General features: G+C 36.9%; 1 protein-coding gene across 1 annotated transcript; it reads left to right on the top strand.

The window, feature by feature from the left end:
- The first annotated feature begins 4,731 nt into the window (after positions 1-4,731).
- Positions 4,732-6,047, top strand: LOC119540404 (adrenodoxin, mitochondrial-like). The gene has a single exon (XM_037844547.1). The coding sequence runs from the start codon at positions 4,846-4,848 to the stop codon at positions 5,287-5,289; it is 444 nt and encodes a 147-aa protein (XP_037700475.1). The 5' UTR covers positions 4,732-4,845; the 3' UTR covers positions 5,290-6,047.
- Positions 6,048-12,702: the final 6,655 nt, after the last annotated feature.

The following is a 12,702-nucleotide window of genomic DNA, read 5'->3' as shown; positions in this document are numbered from 1 at the left end:
ATGATCAATTTTCACAAGCAGTCTAGGTATCCTTAAAAAGGAAGTAAATTCTCTATTTGTCAGGCATAAAATGTATATAGTCAGCCTTATAAATATTCCTTAGTCCTGCTATTTTATTCTTTTTTCTTAGCTATGAGTTTCTCATAAGTGTGTTAAAATCTCCCATGTTTAGAGGTAAGTTTAGAGGTTGTATACATCTCACAAAGTACTCCTATCCAGCACATATATAGATATAATAGATCAATAAGAAAAAAAAAAAGACTATCCAATGGAAAAATGGATAAAACACTTAAAAGGCACTTCACAAAAGAGGATATTCAAAGGACAAAAAACACATATGAAAGAAACTTCATTCACAGAAATACAAATTAAAACCAGGAATCCCACTATATACCTAAGAAGGGTTAAAATGAAAAAACATTGGCAGGGATGTCTAGCAGCCAGATTTTTTTCTCATACACTGTTGGTGAGAGTGTCAAATGCTACAACAATATTGGAAAACTGCTTGCCAGAATCTACTAAAGATGAACATAAGCAAACCATGTGACTCAGTAATTTCACTGCTAGGAAAAATCCCCAATAGAAAAGCCCATGTTCTTCATCAAAAGATATGCACAAGAGCCTTTGTGGAAGTGCTGTTTGTAAATGGCAAAACCTGCAAACAACCTTAATGTCCAGTAACCCTAACAAGAATAGATAAGGTGTGGTATATTAACCCATACACATGACACCTACATCCAGCAATGGAATGCAGCTCACAAACAAAATGTGGAAAGAAAGAAGCAGGCAAAACTGATCTGACGTGTTAGACTTCAGGGTGATGTGTATCTTTGTGAAGCTGTAACTCTAAAGGGCCCAGCAAATTTCTGGAGTCTTGGTGATGTTCTTGATTTGGGTGCTGGATACAGTGTTGCATTCATTGTATGAAAATTAATTGAACTCTACGCTTATGACATATTTTTGTATGTATATTGCATATGGAAAAATGATATAAACAATAAAACTCCACTATTATTGATATGTTAATGCCAAGTTGAAATCCTGCGAGTTTTTACTGTAAATATTTCAAGCTACATTACTGGGTGCATACATGTTCATAATACTTATATCTTCTTTAGGGAGTTCTCACTTTATCTCTAGTAATGTGTTTTGCCTTAAATTCTATTTTGCCTGATTCTAAAATCATACCACCAATATTCTTCCTATTAGCATTACCTGGTATATATTTTCCCATACTTTTCAAACTTTATGTGCCATTTTTTTGTTTTAGGCTTGTCTCTTGTAAGCAGCATACAGTGCAAGGTTTTAAAAAAATCTAACCTGATGTTAAAATTCTTTAGTTTAAGAGGTAAGTTAACCAATTTACATGTAATATGATTCCTGTTATATCTGAAATTATTTCAGCCACTTTTTTTGTGCTTTTAGTTTTCTATTTTTTTCCTTTACATTTCCCCTCCCCTCCTTTTCTACCTTATATTAGAATGATACATTTTCTTTTTATTTCTTTCACCTTTACTATGTTGATTTAAAAGCTATAAATTGCATATTGAAGAGAAGTTTACCATTTGTTTATCTGATTCCTTTGTAGCTAAGTGGTGTTTTATCCCAGGTTATACTTCATATTTTCCATTCATCCTGTTTTGCGTTTTTACCATGCTGTGTGTAGTTGGGAATTTATTTATTATCTATTTTTATTAAATTATGGTATTCATACAGTAAAAAGCACAAATATTGAGTGTATACTTTGATGAATTTTTAAAAATAAAACATATCTATGTAACTACTATTCAGATCAGGATATAGAAAATCACCAGCATCCTAGAAGCCTCCTTTGTGCCCACTGGCAGTCATTACCCTCTGCAAAGTGTTACTACTCTTCTGAGTTTCATCACATAGAGTTTTGCCTGTTTTTAAAAGTTTATGTAAATGGACTGATGCAACATTTTGTTTATTTTGCTTAGCATTATGTCTGTGCAATTGATCTGTTTTGTTGCATAAACTGTAGTTCTATTTTTTTAGTGCTGTATATCATTCCATTGTAAAAATATACCACAGTTTATTTATCCTTTATATTGTTGATTAATATTTGTAGTTTTGAGCTATTACAAGTAATGTTTCTGTGCATGTGGTTGCAGTATCTTTTAATAAACATATGCTTGCATTTTTGACTATATGCATAAGGGTGGAATTCCTGGATCAAAGAGTATGTGTATTTTCAGCTGTAGTAGAATATGCTAAATAGTTTTCCAAGGTGGTTGTATAAATTTGCATTCCCTTCAGCAATGTGTGAGAGTTCCAGTTGTTTCTTACCCTTTTCAGTACTTGGTGATGTCAGTCTTTTTCATTTTAGGTATGTTTTATTGTGGGTATTATGTGCATTTTTCTGATACGAAAGCATCGCACACATTTCTAAATGCTTGTCAGGCATTTGGAGATATATTTTACGAAGTGCCTCCTATAATTGTTTTGTCCATTTTAAAATGGATTTTGTCTCTTTTTATTATTCATTTGAAGGTTCCTTATAGATTTTGGATGCAAGACTTTTGTTAGACATATGATTTATCCAATCGGAGAACTTCATGGATAGGTAAGGAAAACATTGTTCTTTTGTTGTTAAACTTAGAGCTTTCACTGAGGCCTATAAAATCCCACAATGAGACTGAAATGGCATTTGAGAGCAGTGAATTGAACACTGCATTTTTGGTGCTGAAGGTGATAGTACTTGCTAGTTTCACTTAATCCCTGGGCATTTTAGTCAAATTGACTTCTAGGACAAAGCATATTCTAGGCAATAATTGGATGCCTTAAATTGAGGTATGGCCAAGAGCACATATTTGAGCTAGGTTCTCTTTTAAAAATCAGTAAATGAAGACTTCTGGAAAGATGGTGGAGTACAGTGCTCCAAAATGCAGTCCTCCCAACAAAACAACTATTAAATAGGCAGGAACTGTCTGAAACAACTATTTTGAAACTTCTGAGGCCCGAAGAACACTACAGCATCCAAGAAAGAGCAGGAGGAAAAGGCAGACAAACTCAAGTGAGGAACTATTCATTGCTCTCTCCACACAGCAGCTACCAGTGCCCGTCCCCCACTCTTACAGTGGGACACTGCAAGATCCAGTCCCTGGCTAGCTGCTGGTGAAAGAAAGGGACATAAAATCCTCTTTCCCAAGAACAGGGGTGTGCCTGGCTGATCGCTGATCATGGCTTTTGATTAGTGAATTTGGATCACTGGGTCCTGGCTCTGAGGGCTGCTATTGTCTCAACCTGCCCTGGAAAAATGTGACAACAGCTGTTGTTTCAACTCTGCCCTAACAAAGGTGGTGGCAGCCATTGTTTCAATCCTCCTCAGACAGAGGCGGATGGTGGTGGAGATTTAAAGCTGCAGCACTTTCTCAGGGCTGAAGGGCTGCATTTGCTGCAGGCCAGGAAAGCTCAGCTTTGGGGAACTGTTGGAGGAGTTGTGAAGCCCTTTATGATTCCCTCCCCAGGGCATTTTGGAGCTGGTCTGCATCCCCTTTATGGGTCCCTGGCCCTACTTTGGCTGGGAAATACTGACTTAGGAAAGTCCTCTCAGGGTGACCCTCCTCCCAGAATTTGCCCTCCAGGTAAAAGCAGTGTGAGACAAGAAAAGGAGTGTAAAAAACTATAGAGGTGGACTGTCTGGGACAAAGGCCTGATAATGTCAAATATCCAGGGGTGGGAGCTCTGTTTCCTGGGAAACAGAGGAGACAACCAACCCCTGTAAGCAGGGGAATGCCAAATAACTAACAAGTGAAAGCCCAGGACAAGACAGAGACCCAGAAAGACAGGGAAAACCCTGTACACTGCATTTACCTTGGGCACACCTTCCTGATAGAAGGGCTGAAGCTCAGGAAAATCTCTCTCTTATCACAAGCTGTTTATAAAACCAAGAAACAGACATCCCAGGGAGTAAATACTAGAGTTAACATTTTAATATATTAAAACGCATAGTGTCCAACAAAAGAGTATAAGATAAACAAAGAAACAGAAATGATGGCCCACCCAAAGGAAGAGTATAAAAATACAGAAAACACCAAGGAAGAAGATGAGAATTTGGCCATACCAAACAAAGCCTTAAAAAATTGATCTTAAGAATACTCAAGGAGATGAAGGAGAGTACAGAAAAAGAACTAAAGCATATCAGGAAAACAATGAATTAGCAATATGAGAATCTAAGTAAAGAGATAGAAATTTTAAAAAGGAACCAAACAGATCTACTGGAGTTGAGCACCATAATAACTGAAACAAAAAATGCCCAGGAAGGTTTAAGAGCAGATTGGAGCTGGCAGAAGTAAGAATCAGTGAATCTGCAGACAAGATACTTGAAATAAATCAGGCTGAGTCACAGTTTTGAGGTTAGGTCTCTGATTTGAGGTCTTTCTTCTTTTTCAATGAAAGCACTTAGGGCTATAAATTTCCCTCTTAGCACTGCCTTAGCTGCATTCCCTAAGTTTTGGTAAGTTGTATTTTCATTTTCTTTCACTTCAGGGTATTTACTAATTTTGCTTCTGCTTTCCTCTTTAACCCATTGGTTGTTTAAAAGTACATTATTTTAAATCCACATATTTGTGTATTTTCCCTTTCTCCCTCTGTTATTGATTTCTAGCTTCATTCTGTTGTGGTTGGAGAATATATGCTGTATGATTTCAATATTTTTGAATTTATCATGACTTGTTTTGTGACCCAACATATGTGAGACTGACAAATAAAAAAAAGAGAGAAGTTACAAATAATGAAAATCAGAAATGAAAGGGGGGACATTACTACTGACCCCAATGAAATAAAAAGGACTATAAGAGGATATTATGGACTTACCTGGCCATGGACACCACTGGTGGTGCCTGCCTCCCGCATGTCACCACCGCTGTTCTTGGCAGTGCCTCCCATTGGTGGTGGCTCCTCGCCCGACCTCACATGGGAGCCTGTGGGCTCCTGGGGACCCAGAGGTCTGGTGGGAGTGCAGGGGCAAGCTGGGTGCTGAGCATGTCAGTGCTGGCATGGAGCAGCTCAGAAGATAAAATAACAATACACTTTATAAACCATGATGGTGAAACAGTAATAACCAAAGGAAAAATTGGTGACTCTTTGCTAGATGCTGTGGTTGAAAATAATTCAGATATTGATGGTTTTGGTGCATGTGAGGGAACCTTAGCCTGGTCTACCTGCCACCTCATCTTTGAAGAACACATATTTGAGAAGTTAAAAGCAATCACTGATGAGGAGAATTACATGCTTGATCTGGCCTATGGAATAACAGACACATGAAAATTGGGCTGCCGAATACGTTTGACAAAGTCTATGGACAATACAACTGTTTGAGTACCTTATGCAGTGGCTGATGCCACACAATCCATTGATTTGGGCAAGAACTCCTAAGCTAGAGTAAACAGGAATATTTTCATGAAATGTTACTTATTTTGATAATTATTATTTCTTAATGTAATTAAATGAGACATGGATTTGTTGTTATAACTGGCTTTACTATTTTAATTCACCTTGTATAATGACTGAATTTTGTAGTTCTGGAAGTGTACAATCTTTATTTTGGTTAAATTATAAAAATGTCAAGCAAATATTATAAAAGTTAATATGATAAAACCCAACATATTTTACCTTATTTTTGTTTAGTTAATCTTATGTCTGCTTACCTATAAGGTAGGTTAAAAAGCTGTTATTAGACCTGTTTGATCTGGATGAAGGTGGGGATCTAAAATGGCTTGTCTAGGGCCATAAAACTAATTAAAAGATCTGGTACTAGAAACCACATGTTGTCACTACAAGTTAAATGTGCACACTGAAACTGGAAAAATTATGTATATCTTAGAGCAGTGATTAAATATGAATGCACATGGACAAAAATATTTAGTTGATCAGTGAACAATTTCAAAGACAGTTATTAACCTATTTTCAAAGACAATTATTAATATTACAAAGAAATATTCCAAAATGATTCATTGGGAAGTAAAGTCTGAACATATGCATTATAACACTATGAAAGAAGTTTGACCTCTGTTCTGACAGTACTGAAGGAATAAACTAAATATTAGATGTCTTTATTCTTTTCTATTCTAAGCAGAATGGTCTATCTTTGTAGTCCTTTTAATAATTGTGCTGAATTATAAATCTCTGTCTCCAGCAGAATGGGAATCTGATGAATTAGGTTTTCTCTATCCTGAGCCAGAAAAGAAAATGAACAAGCTGCCACATTGCACAGCTCTAAGGGGCGCCATTCTCTTAAACAAGGCTGAAATTGCAAGGCAGTACGTAGCGGTCCCAGAATTGAGTACCACATATTACCAATCACCAGGGAAAAATATTTGTATCATAATTTTTACTAAAAATAAATTTGTACAAGTTAATAAAGGGGTAGACAGATTGCTCTTTGGAAGTATAGTAAAACTAGGACTAATTGTAAGAAAGATCAGAACAAATCAGTGAAAAAGAATGTGAACTATAAGACAATTAAATTAGCTCTGAGTACATCATGCTGTGTGGTCATTTTTACAAATATTTGTTGAGTACTGTATTTTGGCATAAGATACTGTATTATGTCCTATACCAGTATGTATATATTATGACCTCCAGAAAAAGCCTTGTTCTTTGATGCAATCTTGTGGGAGAAGGTGTATTAGTGTTGTTTAACTTGGAACCGTTGGATTAGGTTGTTTCCATGGAGATGTGAATCACCCAATTGTAGGTGTTAACTCTGATTAGATAATTTCCATGGAGGTGTGGTCCTGTCGATTCAACCTGGGCCTTGATTATTTTATTAGAGCCCTATATAAGAACTCAGACAGAAGGAGTTTGCTGCTGCAACTTACAGAGCCATTTTGAAGACGGGCATTGAAAGCAGAGTTTTGCTGATGCTAGCCCAGAATTTGCCCTGAGAAGCTGACAGAGACATTTTGGAGAATGCTGTTTTGAAACACAATCTGGGAGAAAGCAGATGCCGGCCACATGCCTTCCAGCTAACAGAGGTTTTCGGATACCATTGGCCATCCTTCAGTGAAGGTACCCTATTGTTGATGCCTTACCTTGGACAGTTAATAGCCTTAAGACTGTAACTTTGTAACCAAATAAACCCCCTTTAAAAAAGCCAATCCATTTCTGGTGTTTTGCAAAACAGCAGCATTAGCAAACTGGAATATGTCCATTGGGTAATACCCTCAGGCAGCTCACTTTTTATCTGCAAAGGATAAAACATATGCACAAATTAATTTGCTTGAACTAAAATGACCAATTTGCCAAATAAGGATTCTTTTAAAGTAATTAATATGTAAATCATGATTAGGAAGAACTTGAGGTTTCTAATGTTCATTAGGTGTTTAATAACTATTGTGTACCTTCTATGTGTGGAGAGTTTCAAAATAATGTGTTCTTTTAAGTAGCTTCAATATTCTCCTTGTATTCTTGCATGGATTACACAAACTTTGTTTTCCAGAGCTACATGGCTTTAGATTTCAAATTAGAAAAGTTCAAATTAATGAAGTTGAATTGTATTACTTAAATAAAACCTTCTAAACTTGTTTTTAAAAAGAGGATATTATGAACAACTTTATTTCAATAAATAAGATAACTTTGATGAAATGGTCAAATTCTTAGAATCACACAAACCCCCTACATTTACTCAAGAAGAAATAGAAGATTTCAACAAACCAATAACTAGTAAAGAGATTGAATCAGTAATCAAAAATCTCCCAAAAACATGGTTTATTAATTTTCTTGGAGTATGGTAGGAACATATTGGAAGCAAAGTAGTTATTTTAGGTTATTTGTTTTCCTTAATCCATTGCTTTGTTTGAAATGTTGTGGGGTTTTTTTGGTTGTTGTTTGCCTGTTTGTTTTTAATTTTTTGATAAACAAAGTTAAAAAATTGAAAAAAAATCAGTAGAAAAATGGGAGTAAAAGCTAAATGACAAATAGGGTGGGATGGGGGGATGGTTTGGGTATTCTCTTTTCACTTTTATTTTTTATTCTTATTCTGATTCTTTCTGATGTAAGGAAAATGTTCAGAAATAGATTGTGGTGATGAACGCATAACTATATGATCATACTGTGAACAGTTGATTGTATACCATGGATGACTGTATGGTTTGTGAATATATTTCAATAAAACTGAATTAAAAAAAAAAAAAAACTCCCAAAAAAGAAAAGCCCAGGACCAGATGGATTCACAAAGGAACTCTACCAAACATTTCAAGAAGACTTAACTCCATTTCTGTTCAAACTCTTCCAAAACATTGAGGAGGGGGGGAACACTCCCTAATTTAATCTAAGAGGTCAACATCACCCTCATACTAAAGCTGGATAAAGACACCACAAGGAAAGAAAACAACAAGCCAATATCTCCTGTGGATATAGATGCAAAAATCCTCAACAAAATACTAGTAAACTGAATCCAACAGCATATTTAAAGAATTATACACCACGATTCAGTGGAGTTTATTCCTGGTATGCAAAGTTGGTTCAACATAAGAAAATCTATTAATAAAATACAGCACATTAATAGGACAAAAACTGTTGTTCCTCAAAGGACTTATCATGAAATAAAATAACAGTCTACACAAGGGGAGAAAATATTTGGAAACCACATATCTGATAAAGGATTAATATCCAGGATATATAAAGAAATCCTTCAACGTAGCAACAAAAAGTCAAACAACCCAAATAAAAAAATGGGTGAAAGACTTGAACAGACGTCTCTCCAAAGAAGATATATAGATGGCCAGAAAGCATATGAAAAGTTGCTCAACATCATTGGACATCAGGTAAATGCAAATCAAAACCACAATGAGATACCATTTCACAGTCATTAGATTGGAGCTTTTAAAAAATGGAAAATAACAAATGTTGGAGAGGATGTGGAGAAATAGGAACACTTATTAATTGCTGGTGGCAATGTAAAATGGTGCAGCTGCAGTGGAACATAGTTTGGCAGTTCCTCAGAAAGCTATGTATAGAACTACCATAAGACCTGGCAATCTGCCTACCAGGTATATACAAAAGAACTGAAAGCAGGGATTTGAACAGATATTTGAACACCAATGTTCAGAGCAGTATTTTTCACAATTGCCAAAAGATAGAATCAACTCAAGTGTCCATCAACTGATGAATGGATAAATAAAATGTGGTATATACGTACCATGGAATATTATTCATCCATATAAAGGAATAAAGTCCTGATACATGCGACAACATGGATGACCCTTGAAGACATTATGTTGTATGAAATGAGCCAGACACAAAAGGACAAATATTGTATGATCTCACCTTTTTTTGAAACAATCAAAATAAGCAAGCTCATAGAATCAGAATCTAGAAAACAGTTTATCAGGGGACAGTCTGGGGATAGGGAATGGGAAGTTAAGGCTTAAAATGCACAGGATTCCTATTTGGAATGATGGAAATGTTTGATAACGGATGGTGGTGATGGTAGCACAACATTGTGAACACAATTAACAGTACTGAAATATATACCTTAATATCATTAAAAGGGTAAATGTTAGATTATATATATGGTAACAGAATAAAAATTAAAAAGAATCATGGAACTACATTACACAAACAGTGAACCCAAAGCTAAACTATGGACTTTAATTAACAGTACAAGTATAAAAATGTGCTATCTATCAATTGTAACAAGTATTCCACATCAATTAGAGATGGTGGTGGTGGGGTAGTATATGGGAATCCTGGATTTTACACATGATTGTTCTGTAAACCCATAACTTCTCTAATAAAAAAATCAGTAAAATGAATTTTGATACCTTATTTGGCATATGAGAAGCAAAACATGGGAGTCAGCCAAGGCTGGATACAAATTGTCTCTTCTATTTCCTAGTTAAATGAATTTAGCTGTATTAGTCAGGGTTATTCAAAGGAACAAAACCAAAAGGATATGTGATATATCTATATATCTATATATCTATATCTATATCTAGATATTTTTAAGTATTTATTTTAAGGAATTGTTTCACGTGATTGTGAGGACTTTCAAGTTGAAATTTTTAGGTCAGGTGAGCAGGCTGGAAGTTCTGGAGAGTGATATTATCGTCTTGAGTACAAATGCCTTAGGGGAAGTCAGCAAGCTGAAAAACCTGGTAAGAGCTTATGCTGAAATCTTAGTCTGAAATCTGTAGGGGAGGCCAGCGGGCTGGAAAGGAGTAGAGAGTGTAGTCTTTTTTTTTTTTTTTTTTTTTTTTAATTAAAGAAATTGACATTTTTTTTTACTGATAAATTTGCAGTTCTTAAAGACAATCTTTTTTTTTATCAATTTTTTTATCTTCATTTTATTGAGATATATTCACATACCACGCAGTCATACAAAACAAATCGTACATTTGATTGTTCACAGTACCATTACATAGTTGTATATTCATCACCTAAATCAATCCCTGACACCTTCATTAGCACACACACAAAAATAACAAGAATAATAATTAAAGTGAAAAAGAGCAATTAAAGTAAAAAAGAACACTGGGTAACTTGTCTGTTTGTTTCCTTCCCCTATTTTTCTACTCATCCATCCATAAACTAGACAAAGTGGAGTGTGGTCCTTATGGCTTTCCCAATCCCATTGTCATCCCTCATAAGCTACGTTTTTATACAACTGTCTTCGAGATTCATGGGTTCTGGGTTGTAGTTTGATAGTTTCAGGTATCCACCACCAGCTACCCCAATTCTTTAGAACCTAAAAAGGGGTTGTCTTAAGTGTGCGTAAGAGTGCCCACCAGAGTGACCTCTCGGCTCGTTTTGGAATCTCTCTGCCACTGAAGCTTATTTCATTTCCTTTCACATCCCCCTTTTGGTCAAGAAGATGTTCTCCGTCCCACGATGCCAGGTCTACATTCCTCCCGGGGAGTCATATTCCGTGTTGCCAGGGAGATTCACTCCCCTGGGTGTCCGATCCCACATAGGGGGGAGGGCAGTGATTTCACCTTTCAAGTTGGCTTAGCTAGAGAGAGAGGGCCACATCTGAGCAACAAAGAGGCATTCGGGAGAAGGCTCTTAGGCACAACCATAGGGAGGCCTAGCCTCTCCTTTGCAGCAACCGTCTTCCCAAGGGTAAAACCTATGGTAGAGGGCTCAACCCATCAAACCACCAGTCCCCTATGTCTATGGTCACGTTAGCAACCATCGAGGTGGGGTAGCCCAATACCCCTGCATTCTCCACAGGCTCCTCAAGGGAGCACTACATCTTTTTTTTTTTTTTTTTTTTTAATTTTTAAAAAATCAGCTTTAATGAGGTCTAATTTATGTACAATAAAATGCACCTGTTTTAAGTTACAGTGCGATGAGTTTTGATGAATGCTCACACCTATGAATCTGGTGCAACAATCAAGATGCAGAATATTTGCATCACCCTAAAAATCTCCTCATGCCCCTTCCCGGTCAACCCTCGCTCCTTCACTGGCCCCAGGAAACTGTGATCTGCTGTCTGTCACTGCATATTGGACTTGTCTTTTCTAGAGTTTCATTAAATGGATTCATATAGTATCTACTCTTTTGTGTCCAGTTTCTTTGGCTCAGTATGTTTTTGACATTCATCCATATTGTTGCATGGATCAGGAGTCCATTCCTTTTTATGGCTGAAGAATATTCCATTTTGTTAATCCATTCATCAGTTGATGGACATTTGGGTTGTTTCTACTTTGGGGATAGTATGCACAAAGCTGCTATAAGCATTTCACATGCAAGTCTTTGTGTGGACAAATGCTTTGATTTCTTTTGGTTAAATTTAGAAAGGATATTGGGAGCTCATGGAACTGTCAGGAAGCCTGCAGAACCAGGGAGAACAACAGGCAGGACGAAGTGTACTCTGGGAGGCAAGAGAGGACTTACTTGTGTTTCCGTCTCTTTGCCACTCTGAGCTCAAATTCCAGAGAGGGAGCATGGGTTGTCCTGGCTGGGATCACTCTCATGCCCTGTCCTCAGCCAGGTTAGGGTCACACCTCATTAGCAACTCCCCTAAGGTCTGTAAGACCTTGCAGTGGGAGAAGAGAATAGGTAGAGTTCTAGTTTTGGACATGGGAGCAGAGGTTAGAAAAGTCCTTCCTTCCTTCCTTCCTTCCTTCCTTCCTTCCTTCCTTCCTCCCTCCCTCCCTTCCTTCTTTCCGTTTATTTTGTGCCTACCAGGGGCCAAGATCTGTGATAGTTGCCTGGGCCAGACCCAGGTTGGAAAGGCAAAAGGAGTCGAGGACCTGCAGTTGAGTTTGTCCACACCCCTCTTCAGTCAGTGGAGTCCAGTGGGTGCCGGCTAGACCTGGGCTGGGATCTTGGCTCTGCTCCTCTCTAGCTGTGTGACCTTGTAAAAGGGGAATAAGAATACCTACCTCCATGGGATGATCCAGTGGGGCCTGTTGAGGTTCCCTTTTTTTTTTTTTCTTTTTTTTTTTTTAAATCATTTTATTGAGATATATTCACATACCACGCAGTCATACAAAACAAATTGTACTTTCGATTGTTTACAGTACCATTACATAGTTGTACATTCATCACCTAAATCAATCCCTGACACCTTCATTAGCACACACACAAAAATAACAAGAATAATAATTAGAGTGAAAAAGAGCAATTGAAGTAAAAAAGAGCACTGGGTACCTTTGTTTGTTTCCTTCCCCTATTTTTCTACTCATCCATCCATAAACTAGACAAAGTGGGGTGTGGTCCTTATGGCTT

This window comes from Choloepus didactylus, chromosome 7 (assembly GCF_015220235.1).
Source record: "Choloepus didactylus isolate mChoDid1 chromosome 7, mChoDid1.pri, whole genome shotgun sequence".
Taxonomy (NCBI): Eukaryota; Metazoa; Chordata; class Mammalia; order Pilosa; family Megalonychidae; genus Choloepus; species Choloepus didactylus.
Note: the sequence above shows the minus strand (reverse complement) of the source record. Positions and strands in the feature narration are given on the sequence as shown.